Genomic DNA, 16479 nt, shown 5'->3' on the forward strand with positions numbered 1-16479 from the left:
TTAAACTTTGAAGGGGCAGGGAGGGGAAGGGTGAGGTGGAATTTTTTGTCTCTTCTTCAGAAAACTATCTCTTCGATGTCCCCAACAACCTCTAATCACTCGTTTGTCGGAACTCGCTCGGTAAACGTTCATTGCGTTATCGACTACACTATTATATGACAAATACATTCGAAATAAGCCCCAAAAATTTTTCAGCTCTATACATTGACGTCGGTCGCTGAAAACACGAATAATGGAAACTTTTCATTTTTAAATTTCTCTCTTTTTATCGAGGTGTATTTTCTGCTCACCCATACACCGTGAATTTTTGCAAATCTTTCGGTTTTTACATTTGCTTTTCATTGAAAATCACGAAAAACACTAAAAATTATCAGTTTAATCTAAAACTGAGCACCAAACAAACACAAAATATGTCAATCACTTCAATAACACAACAAAAATATTGCAGCAACATGACAACGCTTCGTTTTTTAAGAGAGAAAGAAGTCTCTCAGTTTGCTATAGATCAAAATTTTGACCACTGCCCTGAGAAAAGTACGGCTGACACGTATAAAATGTGGTAAGGAAGTTATACGCCAGACACGTATGTGTGCTAACGTACGACACGTTATATATACGTCGTGTATACAATACGAGTGGTATTTTTCTTACCTCAGTCAATCGTATATTATACAAAAGTTATGTATGGAAATACGTGTCGTGCGTAAGTACGCATACATGTCTGGTGTATAACTTCCTTACCACACTTTATATGTGTTAGCCTTTTTCTCAGTGTAGTAGTGCGATCGCATGCTAAATTTTGTGTGCTAACTGACTAACAGCAAAATGGTGGTTGAAAATGTAATAGAAAGAAATGCAAATAATCGTCTCACGTTGCGTACTTTATCAATGATACATAAGTGTTCCAAGGCCATATGAATTGTCAAAATCGCGTAGGCGACGTTGCTCGATTTGTATGAAATATCACGTAAGCGACGTTGCTGCGGATGAACTTGTCGTTGCTCGGGTTGTCAAAGTTCGTGTTTACAGTTACTTGGAACAAACCTATTGTCGTTACCTTTTAAATAACCAACCGTCAATATATCCGCAGTTTTATTACCGGATCTATTACTTCTTTTGATTTCACAAGAACAAGTTTCAAGTAATGCGAAATCTTCGGCTTCGTTTCTTTGAGCTCTCTTTCGGCTATATAAGAGCAAGCCGTCAGTATAAGAAATTCAAAATCAATAACAAAATGATAAGGAAGAAAGTACACTGATTTCGGGAGGTTATTAAAATTTGTTTTACTATTAATAAAGACTGAAGTTTTCCCGTTTACCTGTGTCTCCCCCTTCTTCTTTTTTGTTTTATCTTTCTTCATTGGAATTTCTTAACTTATTGGAGTATGAGTTTTTGATCGATGTGTTCTAAAAGCCATTGCATCCTAATCGTCTAAAGATGACCGGCGACAATGCTGTCCAAACAATTTCAACACCAAACACCACACAACCAGCAATCCAACCATGAACGATGAAAAACGGCACATGAAATTGTTCCGTGTCGGAATCTTTATTCAGATCGATATTGACAGCTTTCGATCGGCTGTCCTCTTCGTCATTGTTCCACTTTTTGAACAGTCCCGCACTCTGTGTTCGGAGTATTATTTCGTTAGCACAATCAATGAATGGAAAACGTTCGTTCACGTAGAACGAAGACAACTTTTTCATGAAAGCAGTGGCTTCGCCAAGAACACGATATCCTCGTACGCCCCATCGTCTCTGGCTTGCTATCAAAATTTTCGCCCCTTTATCCAATGTGAAAAATGAGATTGAAGAGTTTCGCAAGAAAATTTCTCGATTCAAATCCGACGTGTTCAAAGAGCGTATTTTGCGTCTCCAATCTCTTCGTTTGAACTGATCGTTCAGAGTGTTAAGGATTTCGTTTTCCCAGTACCCAGGCGTCACAAAAATCGGAATCGGAGACTGATACAGACCGTCAATGGTGTTGATCTGTTGCTGCATAATTGGTTGAGTATAAAAGCTTTGGTACGTCGACGACAGTCCATTTACCATGAAAAAACCGACGAAAGTCAGTGCGATAATAAGGGTCGCTTCGGCAGGTAACAGTTTCTGGTATCTAATGGCCAAGTTATCGCCCATTAATAGGTTGACGACATCGACCGCACTACCGAAAATCTCATTCCAATCGCGTTTTTTGTATCGAGTCACCGTCAGAAGCATTACGAGCAAGACAATTATGGCTATGGACCAGCCGAACAAACTATCCGACGAAATTGTTTTCAAATACGAACTGAAGCTCGGAAATGGCAATGCTTCCGGTACGACAAGCACAAATGTTGACATCGTAATCGGATACAAACTCAGGCCCCTCCAAGCTGCAATTTTATCGTTCCAGTCCGCTAAGAATATATTCAACATTGGAATGATGTCGGTGTCATTCAGTCCTAGTGAAGTGGCCTTCGTCGCATTCATAGCTCTCGAGAAGATTTGTTGCATTTCCGTTGCTATGGGCGTTACGACATATTGGTGTGTAAACCGAAGGGGATGCAACTGGAAGTTGATCTTTTTATTCGGGAAAACGTTTCCAACCGACTCGTTTTCGCTTATTCCCGTTATGTTGATCACACGAAGTTGAACGAACGGATCGAATTTGAACAGGTTGAACGGTTCAGCGGAGTCGTGAGGCGAAAACGTTGCAACAAAAATATTCGTCAATCCATGGTTCCAACACCATCGGAACAATTTCTGTAGCACACCATCCCCAGCAAACGGTCGTGAGATGAAAAATCCAATTTTCATATTTCGCTGCAGCCGATGCATTTGTACGAACCGAGCTGGCAGGCTCGAATTACCGTTACCTTCGAGTGCACCACTTCCAACTACAATGATCATCAACGGATACTTGCTATCGATTCTCGTCAATCTGTCCAATCCTTCAATTCCCTCGTCACCACGGAACTTAAAGCGGTATGAGCTTATGGGTACAATGTCACGTTGATTGACCGGATGCATAAATCGTTCCGCATCCACCGATGAATCGATCAGAAAGATGTTATGGTCGAATTTGAAGAAATCGTTTAACCGATTGATTAGCACGATTTCCTGTTGTTGCACAGACGACGACACAACATTTATGACGATGAAAATTTGATGGAAATTCATGTTCGAATAGAAATTTCCAATCGACTGAACAGTTGTGCATTTCGTCGGATATAAATAAAACCGAACGTGGCCTCAGAACGGATTAAATATTCTGTAATTTGTACGTTGATTACAGCTGATGATAGCCTAACATAAGCAAAGTGGCAAGTTGAAGGTTCAAATCATAGTCATCGTTTGAATGGTGTTGTGATTATGATGGGAAGTGCTTATTTACCGTATGAATACATTGCTCCGTTTGGTGGAATTATGAATAATTAAAATGGAAAATCCATCCCGGATATCGATTCAATGTCTGCGAGATTGTACTTCATTTGGATACAAAGCATAGCACTGAGCCAGCACTGAACTCGAACAGAACTTTTTACCGGAAAATTGACTCATTTTCTCCTATATAAAATTGCGACGCATACTAACCTTCGCCTTCTTCTTCTCCTCCTCCTTCTTCTTCTTCTCCTCTTCCTTCTTCTCCTACTTCTTCTTCTTCTTCTCCTCCTCCTCCTTCTTCTTCTTCTTCTTCTTCTCCTACTCCTTCTTCTTCTTCTTCTTCTCCTTCTTCTTCTTCTCCTTCTTCTTCTCCTTCTCCTTCTTCTTCTCCTTCTTCTTCTCTATCTTCTTATCTTTCTTATTCTCCTTCTGAAAAATGTAAAACGCTTCTCAGTCCGTAAGGGATCATTCATAAATTGAGGAACGTTTTTTCAGTGCTGTCATCAAAATTCAATAATTTAAGAAATACGAGGTCAGCAAATCTAAAACTACTAAGGGAGGCATAATGGGGAAATAACATAGTAATAACTTTACAGAGTTTGTATTCCTCGAGTTATTTAAGATTTAATGTTGATGACAACACTGCTAAAGCGTTATGAGACAACATTTTTCAAAAATTATTTTTTTCCTTGAAAGCCAACATTTTTGGTGAAACAAAATTGGCGGCGATATATGGACCATTTCAAAAACTGACCCAGAAAACCGATTTCATTAAATGTTGGCTTTTTGGAAAGGTAAAGTCAGTGCAGTGAAAAATGCTGAGTGTCGAGCTTTACGCTGTTGATGCCTAGTTCACATCGGTAGGCACAATATAGAAATTTTCCGTTTCACGAGGGGTAAAAGTATTCGTTTTTAGCTCATTGCTTTTGGGCTCTTTGCAAAAGATGGGAATAGTAAAAAAAAAGTTCCCGGAAAATGGTTCTTACCGACAATATCGTATCGTGTATGCATGTGACGGCTGTGGATGTGGAATGAATTGAAATTGTTCGCACTTGAAACTTTCTATCTGTAAATCGAAATTTTGACGTCGGTTTGGTCAAAACAACGCACTCAACGTACTTCTGTTTTTCAATAGGGATTTTCGACTCAAAATGGATGCAATAAATTCAAGAAAAACGGGATTGTCTATCTTCTGTCCGCTTATTTCCATGTATTTCAAATAAAAAGTCGAATCAATTCTGCAAATTTGTTTTATTCAAAATGTAAATGTTGATTTGTCGGCATCTCCTCCATCCAAAACTGCTCATTTCAATGAAACTTCCACATTGAACGGCGAACCGGGAACGTGTGCGTCACCCCACATGACAATCAGCATGTAATCGCTTCGTTCGCGAATGTAGTAGTTGACGGTGAATGTGTTCCGTCCGGTGTGCTTCACTTGAACTTCTTCAGATGGTCCTTTCGGATTGTAAAGTCCAACAAAAAGAACACCTTGACCTGGTCAACGTTGGAAAAGATTTTTTTTTATTATTTTGCTTACAGTGGACGTAAGTGAAATTTAGATGGGAATTTGACTCAGCTGATTTTCATACTTATACTTAAGCGCATGCGTACAGTTATACCACCCGTAAAAACACTTTTCTTTGTATGAGTAGACCAACTGAAAATCAGCTGAATCAAATTTCCACCCAAATTTCAATGACGTCCACTGTATCTACGAATTAAAATCATTGGCGTTCAGCACTTACGAAAACTGCAATTTATCGGCAGAGTTGCAGCTAACAATTTATTTTTGCATTTACAAATTGCAAGTGTGTCGCGGTTTGATCAGTTAATCTGTTACTTCAGTTCTTTAAACCATTTTTAGTTGTGGTATCTCACTTTTCTCTATATTCTACCTGCTACAGGGGACTATACTAACTGGAGACGTTTATTTGTTGTGGTTGTAATTAACGATTTTCTCTGTACCTTATGGGGGTGTTAAGGAATCTCGCGCCGCGTCATTCACAATAATTCACAAAGTGACATCTTCCTTATACAAAATGTGTCAAAATGTGAATTATTGTGAATGACGCGGCGCGAGATTCCTAGCAACCCTTATGGGACATGCTTTAAAACATTCTGCGAGATTTTTCAAAGTTTTTCCTATGTTCTCATATTTTCAACATTTGTCCTTATCGCTTCAACCATTGTGTCTCACTTTTTCCAATCCACCTTCGATCTATGTTACTTACAGTATTTGGGTATGACCAAGTCGCCAAAAGGATCCCCCACAGACATTTTGCGAGTACTCGCTTTGAAATAGTCGTGAAATATCGCCAAAGTCAACTCGCCACTCTGGCCATTTTTCTTGGCTTCAAATCTTCACATTTTTGCTATTTTTCCTGGAAATTCATCATTTTTGGTTTGGTTCGAACAAAAATTTCCATAATGTCAATAAACACCAAGAAAAATCGCCCCACGCCCCGTCGTTGACTGACTAACTAAATTTTCTTTTTTCCTTAGACTCGACCCACACCTGTACCTGATCCCTTTTTTTTCAAATGCTACAATACAAACGGCTGAACAGTCAGTTAAGAATAAATTTTATTTTTAAAACAAAAAATCAACATTTACTTTACATAATTGGCTCGTGAACTCGGGGGTATCCGTGAGATAATAATAATCATTCAACCTCGTCGTCAAGATAGAAAAATGAAACACGAGGAATATTTAAGTCTCGAGCGAGCAGCGAGTGATGTAAGTTTTCCCGTGTTTCATTTTCATTATTTTTTGACCACGCGTTTAATCTTAAACCTTTCACATTTGCGCTGCGAATATTGTCGTTTATATCCAATCAAGCGATGGTAAATTAGAGTCCGTATCATCCGCTTTTAAAGCCTGGTATATACATCGAACGAAGATAAAAATTTGACAGACGGTCATACTGTCAATTTTTCCGTTCAATGACACTACTTACAAGCATTTTCTGTCAAATTTATGTTTTCTCTCGATTTTTCGCAACGCAAATGCGAAACACTACAATAAATAGGAAGTTGGTGATAGAGATAAGTAGTTTTCCGTGCGTCAGGGAGAGTGCGTGGGTGTATGGTGTATGTGTGTGTATATAAAGTTTATGTGCGTCATCGGCTGAGCCGAAAAAATGGTTCAGAGAAACAAATTTCAGAGAAAAGTGTTTCATTCGACTTGCAGAGCCTATGATCGAGAATACATTTACTTATAATTCGAGAAAGTTTTCAGGAAATTTCGATCAAACCAAGAAAATTCGTGAAAATTTCTCCAACTTCTCTCATTTCTTTAGATATTCGTAATAGAAATAAGAAATTTAGAAAAAGACGGTCATTTAGAGCGTTTATTACTGTGAAGACTTGGGTATGAAACGTTTAAACTTTACATGCCAAAGGTAAAACATTTCTTTTTTCAATTGGGTGTGACAAAGTTTGTCACCTTTTCTGCTATGTGGACGCTACGCTACATTAATGCACTTTATTGTACAAGTGCGAAAGAGCGGTTTTTGGCAATGAGAGCAGATAGGTCAAATAGGGGCTAATGTTGAATAAGCGCACTTCTTTAAAACATCCGCTGGGATTCAAAAAGGTAAACGAATTTATTAGAAAAAAAAATTCAATTAAGCCGAGAGCCCACATGCCGTATTGTTACTGTAATCGGCCGATTCGTATTGAACGAACTCAGTATCTACGTCGCAATTCTATGAAAATGATTGCGTTTACAAAGCATTGCGGTTCTCCTCCATGACATAATGACATTTCCCCTGAAAATTTCATTGATGGATGTAGATGTCTGTTGGAAGCCTACCGACTTGGAAGCTCAAAAGTTTCACTTGTCAGTCAGTGCAGACCTTCCAAGAAATCTTTATTTTCATTCAAAATTCATGCTGAAGGCACGACAGCACTATTTTCATTTCATCATCGATTTGGATTCTCTGAGACTGGGACATATAATGAGCCCACCTACGTTGTACTAATGGCGCCTTTCGACTAATGAGGGAATCCTGTGTAAATGATGCCAAAAAGTCGCCGAACAAGTAAACAATAAAACACCCAGCTTCTATTGTTTACGGTTCTATTGTTCGCATGTTCAGCGACGTTCTGACTGCACCACAAAGATAACAGATACTGAGCCCTAGCCGTCAATATAACAGTCGGCATTCATAGTAATGCGTAAAAATGCAATTTGATTTTGGCATCCCATTAGAATTGCATGGTAGAACGATGCTTTTAGTGAATGAGCGGTCTACTATTAAAACAGGCTTTACCAATGAGTCATTAATTCAATGACATGAGCGTCAAAACACATTTTCTCGGGGACTGAGTGAGCTCAGACAGCAAGCATCACTCTTGACAAAATAAAAAGTTCCAAACAAGGGCCGTAATCTACTACTTCCACACCTATGGCATGTAAAATATGATTTATCTGTCAGGTCTGTAAATGTGGCTACAATGAACTAAAACGTAAAAGTAAATAGGAAGTTAGAGGAGGGAAAATTATAGTGGAACTGTGCGCAAGAACAAAAAAAAAAGATTTTTCTTTGTTTCCAAAAAGCTATTCTACGATGTGTTTTCGATTAAATTTAAAGAAAAGAAAAGGGGAAAAAAATTAAGAAAAGAAAGAAAGAAACGAAGTCACTTCCGATTATTGTATATACATTCAAGCAGCACCAGACCACTTAAACCTCGACTCTATATGGTGATCCAGGAATGTTATCTTCACCCCATCTAATTATCAGAATATATTCTCCTCTTTCACGCACGTAGTAATTGACTTGATAAATGTTCCGGCCCATGTGCTTGACTTGAACTTCTTCGCATGGACCCTTCGGACCATACATACCGATATACAAAATGTTGTTACCTAAAAGTGTTGGGACGATACATTTAATGTTCAATTACGTCTCGAAGAAATTAGAGGCAGAATTGTTGGTGTCAGTGATAGGGAGAAGGTAGTGGCTGTGAAGGGAATGCTTTAAGATTGCAGATTTACTGGAAGAAAATTAGACAAAGGTATCTAGGTCTACAGTCATGCAAATATAAATGTCGAAGGTTCTACAGTTTCTAGTTCTACAATAGATCCTACGTCCTACTTCTAAGTGAAAGTGTACTACGTTCAAATTACTAATTGTCTATTATGTCACTTCACACTTGGATCTAATCTATTTGGTTCATTTAATCAATAAACTAACTAATAGTTTAGTCGGAAAGGTTAGTGAAATTTTATTTGTTTGTTAGTCAAGCGTTGAAAGCAATCCAAAGCGAAGCTATGGTAAGTACCATCCCGATCTTATAATATTTTTGACTCCTTCGCTCATAGTTCGGCGTTCGTTTCTCTCTAAACGAACGACCTATGTCTAAAACGTAACCATACGCGTAGGTATTGTTCGGTGTTAAGGAATCATTCTTGTTCCGCTGAACTTTGTACCGTTCCGACCTTCAGACCTTTAAGTTTTACAAAAAAGAAAGAAATCGCCAAAGAGCGTTAGTCTGTAATATTGGCACTAGCTGCACTGGCTACCAAAACGCCGTACATATGTGTCAAATTTGACTTTTTTTCACTCTATGGAATTGTGCCATTCGGTTTTCTTTCGTTTAAATTCTTTCAGCACATTTTTCAACCATTTTCCTAACAATACGTTCCTCAACATATGCCACTTGTGACGCAAATTTCTTGTTGTAAAATTTTCTTTCACAAATTTCACACACAATGCGTCACCCTCAGCGATATCAGTTATTTTGTAAGTAAGGATTTGCGTCACATTTACCCTTTAAGGGTTTTTTGACTGATATCACTTGTCATCCCAAAATTTAGGAACCAACCTTGGAACATCTCACTCATGTCGAAAATAACCCAAATCCATCAAAAAATCCGATGGAAGTTAGGTAGTGCCAGAGGAATCACCTGTCATCCCAAAATTTAGGAACCAACTTTGGAACACCTTACTCATGTCGAATATAACCCAAATCCATCAAAAAATCCGATGGAAGTGAGGTAGTTCCAGAGGAATCATCTGTCATCCCAAAATTTAGGAACCAACTTTGGAACACCTCACTCATGTCGAATATAACCCAAATCCATCAAAAAATCCGATGGAAGTTAGGTAGTGCCAGAGGAATCATCTGTCATCCCAAAATTTAGGAACCAACTTTGGAACACCTCACTCATGTCGAATATAACCCAAATCCATCAAAAAATCCGATGGAAGTTAGGTAGTGCCAGAGGAATCATCTGTCATCCCAAAATTTAGGAACCAACTTTGGAACACCTCACTCATGTCGAATATAACCCAATTCCATCGAAAAATCCGATGGAAGTTAGGTAGTGCCAGAGGAATCATCTGTCATCCCACAATTTAGGAACCAACTTTGGAACACCTCACTCATGTCGAAAATAACCCAAATCCATCAAAAAATCCGATGGAAGTTAGGTAGTGCCAGAGGAATCATCTGTCATCCCAAAATTTAGGAACCAACTTTGGAACACCTCACTCATGTCGAATATAACCCAATTCCATCGAAAAATCCGATGGAAGTTAGGTAGTGCCAGAGGAATCATCTGTCATCCCACAATTTAGGAACCAACTTTGGAACACCTCACTCATGTCGAAAATAACCCAAATCCATCAAAAAATCCGATGGAAGTTAGGTAGTGCCAGAGGAATCATCTGTCATCCCAAAATTTAGGAACCAACCTAGTGGAAGTTAATACTTAATGATCCCAACAATTCCCTACAAGAAATATATCCCAAAACAACACACACTTTTCGTCACATTACCATCCATATCATGCACCAAAATGTACAACTCACACACACACAGATACAAATTGGCTTTTATATGGCATTTGTATGGAGACTTTGTGGAGCACCAGCTCCCAAGATCACAGCCGGAGCATTAGCGGAGGCGTGACGCAGTAAACCTCCCCTAAAAAAAGACCCCAAAGCAAAATCCGGGAGGAACTAGTCACCTATATATAGGCGAACTTTTCAAATTTTCCATTTCGATCAGAATCAAATCACAATTACTTACATATCAATCTACTCGTCCATAAATGGCGGCCATCTTGGATTTTCGCATAATCAATATATTTCCGTTAAAATGACATGAAGACACTTCAGGTAAAATGTCAGTTATAGAGATTGGTTGATGGATTAATATTTTCGGGGTTTCTAGAAAAATTGCGGCTATATTGGATTTTTGTATTTTAAATATATTTCCGTTAATATGACATGTAGAGACTTCGGGTAAAGTGTCACTTATAGAGATGGTTGGTAGAATAACATTTCCAATGATTCTAGAAAATGACGGCCATCTTGGATTTTCGCATTTTCAATATATTTCCGTTAATATGACATGTAGAGATTTCGGGTAACATCTCGCTTATAGAGATCGGTTGGTGGATTAACATTTTCGGTGTTTCTAGTAAATATGACGTGTAAAGACTTCGGGTAAAGTGTCACTTATTTTGAGGGATTCTAGAAAAATGGCCGCCATCTTGGATTTTCGCATTTTCAATATGTTTCCGTTAAAACGACATGTAGAGACTTCTGGTAAAGTGTCACTTATAGAGATCGGTTGGTAGATTACCATTTCCAGGTATTCTATCTATTCCCGTAAAGGTTTTTGACGGATATCAGGTGTTTTGGAAGATAAACAAACTGCGTCACCTATTCTTGTTAAAGGTTTTTGGCGGATATGGGTTTTTTCCAAATTTTGAAAATTCCATTCTTATTTTTGGTCATTATTAGCCTATAACCAAAATTTCACGAAAATCTATAGAAACGTTTAAGAGTTGCTGGATCCGTTTTTCCATAGGAACTAAGTAACTAACTAACGTTGGCGATTTCAGTTATCTGATTTTCATACAAACATCAATATTTCGAAGTATATTTCGGCCAATTTTGAAGCTGCAGTAACGTGTGATAGCTCGTTGAACTCGTATGGATTCCTAGATTCTAGATAACCTAGTTTGGGGGTTTGGATAACCGTTGGACTTAAGGGGGAGAAGTCAAAAAGTTGCTGAAAATATGCTCCGCCGTCCTCAAAAAAAAAAAATTAACATTTTTGGTAGTGGACCGCTGTGTTGCGTGTCCACCTAATTTTCTAGTGTAAAAACGTTGTCGCGACTCAACATCAAGTGCTCTAAAACAACGACAAAAGTTTGGAGTCAAGTTCCCGGAACAGCGCTTTTGTTTTGTTTTGCCTTTCACTAGTTTTTCCAGCATATCTGTGAATGTTTTCGATCAAAAATCGTGTGCGATATGTCAATTGAAACGTAATGACGAGTTGAGACGAAACAAAATGTTTCCGTTTTACAAAAATTTGGTTTGTACATTCGATAGTCACTATTGGCGAGAAATCAAGCAAAACTGCATATTTTCCTGTTTTCCCGCACCTCCTGGTCGAAAAAAAAAATTTAAAAAAAATTCCGTAGTGTAACGTCAGATGTATTCGTTATGATAATGTCGCAACCGATTTTTACAAAATCATTACGTGAGCGATACCTCTATTATTTCGTTAATTCCGCATCGAACGAACACTTCAAAAGGGTTATGGAATTCAACAAAATTTTCAATAAAATCTTTCCAAAAAAATTGGAAAACCGATTAGCAGTTACATCAACAAGCGGCAGTTTAACGGTCAGTAAATACAAATTAGAAATTAGAAAAATGAAAATTAGTGGAAACAATGATGCCGGATAGGTTATGTTGTGTGCACTGTTGTGAAATTATAACTTCCATTGTTGTAATACCACAACAGCATCACTGAACGATAACAGAGACTTTGCAGGAAAAAGGAAACATTGAACGAACGACTAACCTGCATCCGTTGCACCAACCGTAAATTGATTCTGTTTTCCCAGAAAAGCTTTCTTCAGGCCCATTCCTTTTGTCGTAACTTTCGACGCATCGGATTTGAAATTTGGCAAAACCGACGCAGTCTTATTGCTACCTTTCGAGTACTTTGCAACTGTTTCAAACACAACGGACGATGTCTCTTGGGCTCCCTCGTCACAGAAATTGTCGCCTGTGTATTTCGAAGAAAAAAACGTTAGCCAAACGCTTCAGAAACAGCGAACCTCTACGTCATACCATTGCACACAATTTTGAAGGGTGAGCCGACAACGTGGATGTTGTTGTATTTTATGGACATGAAATAATCCCCGGGCAGCAGAGGAGTGTAGCGAACTTTGTAGCCTTCTTCGATTTCTGTACAATCCATTGCCACTTTTGACGGTCCATCCAGAGTGACGGCCATGGTGCCCGATCCGGCATTACATGTACCAATGATGAAATCGGCCTTTTGTCCAGTTTTCGCTTCCTTCAGCCCATTGCCACTAGCTTGAACACATGCCGGATCAGCGACCTCTTTGCCTACTTTGACGCGAAACGGTGAGCCAGGAATATGGACACCGTTGAATTTGACGTGAATGCTGTGGATGCCATTCTCTCGCGGATAGAAACGAACGGACGTTTCCTCTTGATCGATTGCCTGAATGAAGCAATCGTTCTCCGTGTTCGACGGGGCGATAACCTGCAGAATGGAAACAGAGAGAAAACTTTGTAGACGCTGTGTGAATCGAGGTCAACCGAATGGAAATGTTATGCCTTGCCTTCGCATCCAGTTTGCCCTTGGCACCGTTGTTTCTAACTAAAAATTGAGCTGGTGTATCGGGTTGGACAGATCCTTGCGGGAATTGGGCAATCTCCAATTTGTGTGCATCACCCATAGCAGGTGAAATGTACACCTTGTGCGGCGAATCAGGAATATGGCGATCGTTATATTTGACTCCGATTCGATATTCGCCCGGTTCGGTAACTGTGTACGCCACATTAGATGAACCATCTTTGCGATCCTTAAGCTCGATTGTCGCCTTGCTCGGTCCTTCAATCGAAACAGCTAATGCGCCACCACCTGCCTCTCGCGTCCATACATTGAATTCAGATGGTACGCCAACTTCTCCTCGTTCCAGACCAGCACCACCAGCTTTCACCAAATGTGATCCCGAATCTGTGAATGGTCCAACCGTATATTGGAAAGGAGATCCTATGGAGAGAGAGAGAGAGAGAGAGAGAGAGAGAGACGTTCAGTTTGACTATTAATGGTCGCGAATGCCTTCTTAATTACCCGGGATGTGCATTTCGGTGTAACGAACAGAAACGGTATGGACGCCGGTCTCTTTCGGTACAAAGTTGACTGCATAGACACCGTCAGAGACTTCTTGTATTTCAGCATCTTCAGTAACATGACTCGGTGAAGTAATGCTAGCGGCAAGATCAAATGATGTAATTCCCGGCATCTTGAACGTTAGCTTACAATCGCCGCCAACGTCAGTCACTGGCATGGCACGGTTCTCTTGTTGTATCGTTTCTCGCTGGCTATTCGAACCTTCACCAGTCACTTTAACAGTGTACGGTGATCCGGTGACATGATGGTCAGCAAACTTCAAATTGACGATGTAAAAACCGGGTTGCGTCGGCTTATAACCGATAGCAAGCGTGCCGTCCGCTTTGTCGGTACAATTGATTTCTACTTTGCTAGGACCTTCGATTGAAAGCGACAGGCCACCATGTCCAGCGTTTCTGGTGTCAACCGCAAATATATTTTCGACTTTTGTCTTTCCCTCCTCTAATGCGGTGCCGGTTACTTTAACCTTCTTAGCATCGCCAACTTCCACTTGGGACACATTCAATTTGAACGGAGAGTTGTGAATGTGTTTGCCTTGTCGCTTGATAGAAATAGCATGCTCTCCAACTTGACGAGGCGTAAACGAAATGCCAATATTCCCGCTTGGCATACGCTTCAGGAAGCACGGTTCTTCCAGACCACTAGGAGTCTGGAATTCAATTTGTTTTTACTGAGAAATGAAGGTGTGCAAGAAATGGATTTCGATGGAATAGATGTCCTCTGATTCTCTTACAAGCAAGTCTCTCTTTGCAGGACATCTAGTCCATCAAAAACGTCGCACGTTTCAGCTTGAAATTGGTATCTACTGCGAACCGTTTGCACATAACAGCTCACTTACCTGAATTGATCCATTCAGTGTTCGAAGATCTGCATCTGAAACAGTTCCTCCTGACAGTACCATCTCCGTACAGGATGGTACCGATACTTGATTACGCTTTTTACCATCGCCAGTGATTTTAGCCAGGAACGGTGAACCCTTGATGTTCTTATCACCGTATCGTACAGACACTTTGTAGTCCCCTGGAGCAGTCGGCAGATACGTTGCTGTCACAGTACCGTCTTTGTTGTCACTGTACGAAATCTAATTTTTCGGGGGAAAATATCCGACAATCATTATCAGTCACCCGCCCATTTGAAATGTAAAAAATTACTTCGGCTTTGCTGGGTCCATCAACTGCCAAAGATAGTCCACCAGCACCAGCGCCCTTAGTTGATATTGTGAAATTGCATGGATCTCCCGTAATGCCTTGGGTCAATCCCGGTCCATAGGCCGTTACAGATCCAGATGCGATCGAATCGACATGGAATTTGTATGGCGAACCTATACACGTAAGAGATCGTGTTGCAAAACGTGTAAATGGAATGTGGCACTGAATTTACCTTTTACATGTTCGCCGTTATATTTTACCTCCAATTCATGGATACCTTCCTCACGTGGATCATATTGAACACGAACGGTTCCATCACGATTGTCTTCAACTTTCGGTTGATCAATATGTCCGCTTGGCATGGTTACTTCAGCTGGAATAAATATTTGATGTTTAGTCCAATTTGATACGGTAAGTAAGAGACGATTAAACGAGGACGATATTGACAGTGAGTAGACGGAGTGTAATCTGTCTTTTATTCCCTTTACTCAACGTTTACGTTAAAACAATGGTAAGAGAGGAATAGAGAGATAGAGTAGTTTTAAAACGGTGAGTAAACGAAGTGTGGATTAAGTTTAGTTTCCACTCAACAAAATGTACTACGTGAGAGCCGTAGGAGAGCGAGATGTCAAGTAAATAAAGCAAAAATTGAAAAAAATCAATTTTGCCTCTCACACGGAGTACTTTTTTGGTAAGTGGAAATCAAGCCTTAAGCCTGGTCTCAATTTAAAACATATTCGCCGTAATAGAGCACCGTTAAGGCTTTATATTGGTTGAAATTCGTGTCTATCGGTTTTATCCAATAGAGATCCTTCCTTTCCCTTTAAGCGGAAATCAATCCCTAAGTATGGTTCCCACTCAACAAAAAGTACTCCATGTGAGAGGCGTGAGAGAGCGATCCGTCAAGTAAACAAAGTAAAAATTGCAAAAAATCAATTTTGTCTCTTACACTGACTACTTTTTTGGTAAATGGAAATCAAGCATTAAGCTTTATGCTTGATTTCCACTTACCAAAAAAGTACTCTGTGTGAGAGGCAAAATTGGATTTTTTCAATTTTTGCTTTGTTTACTTGACAGCTTGCTCTCTCACGGAGTACTATTTGTTGAGTGGAAACCGAAACCATACTTCAAGTACGAAACCGTTACTAACCGTTTACGCTACAACAATGAAACCGTTTACGCTACAACAATGAAAAGAGAGAAAAGTTTTCATTGATATTTTGAAAACGGTGACGGAAATGGATTGAATGCGTTTCGTGCTCGCTTGTAATTGTAATAAATAAGAGAAGAGCATAGAGTTGTAAGTTAAAAATCGGAAAGCGTAAGAAAAAGTGAAAACTCTGAGTCCAAATAATATTGGGTCAAGGTCAAAATGTTGCAAACCTGTGAGAATCACGACAAATCGCGTGTGTTTAGTGAGTACGGAAACGTAATAATGTGATCACAAAGCGAAACGAATACCAAGAAAGAACCTTTTTCTATTCACTTTTTTACATCCATGAGTCGCACTTCAAGCATCAGTGGTACTCTAAATAGGGTCTGCTGAAATTTGACAGTGTAAAACACTGTAATAAACCATTTCATACAAAATAGTATTTGGCAGGTGTCGACTTTGGCTTGAAGTGCGTTGTTCCTACACAATGATAGTCACGTTTACCCTTCCGGTGTTGCACATACAAAAATATATTTCGTGTACACGCCTGTCCATCACAAAATTATAATTTTTAACGGAATTCTGTTTATAATTAGTAGTGCAGCTAATGATCA

General features: G+C 39.4%; 2 protein-coding genes across 5 annotated transcripts in view; both read right to left on the minus strand.

Moving 5' to 3' along the window:
* The window catches only part of LOC119083420 (filamin-A-like), a 55457-nt gene that overhangs the window by 3799 nt on the left and 35179 nt on the right, over positions 1–16479 (minus strand). For 2 of the 4 annotated variants that reach the window (XM_037193140.1, XM_037193143.1), the window contains exons 3-10: positions 14945–15085; positions 14716–14885; positions 14403–14645; positions 13505–14213; positions 12990–13423; positions 12469–12910; positions 12197–12403; positions 4598–4862 (exon numbers count right to left, since the gene is read on the minus strand). In XM_037193140.1, the coding sequence (XP_037049035.1) occupies positions 4669–4862; positions 12197–12403; positions 12469–12910; positions 12990–13423; positions 13505–14213; positions 14403–14645; positions 14716–14885; positions 14945–15085 (2540 nt within the window). In that variant the 3' untranslated portion in view covers positions 4598–4668. Of the gene's footprint in view, positions 1–3633; positions 3641–4597; positions 4863–6732; positions 8238–12196; positions 12404–12468; positions 12911–12989; positions 13424–13504; positions 14214–14402; positions 14646–14715; positions 14886–14944; positions 15086–16479 lie in introns of those variants that run through there. The other 2 variants (XM_037193141.1, XM_037193142.1) reach the window with 2 other exon arrangements.
* On the minus strand, positions 1407–3161 carry LOC119083419. The gene has a single exon (XM_037193138.1). The coding sequence runs from the start codon at positions 3159–3161 to the stop codon at positions 1407–1409; it is 1755 nt and encodes a 584-aa protein (XP_037049033.1).

This window comes from Bradysia coprophila, unplaced genomic scaffold (assembly GCF_014529535.1).
Source record: "Bradysia coprophila strain Holo2 unplaced genomic scaffold, BU_Bcop_v1 contig_634, whole genome shotgun sequence".
Classification (NCBI taxonomy): domain Eukaryota; kingdom Metazoa; phylum Arthropoda; class Insecta; order Diptera; family Sciaridae; genus Bradysia; species Bradysia coprophila.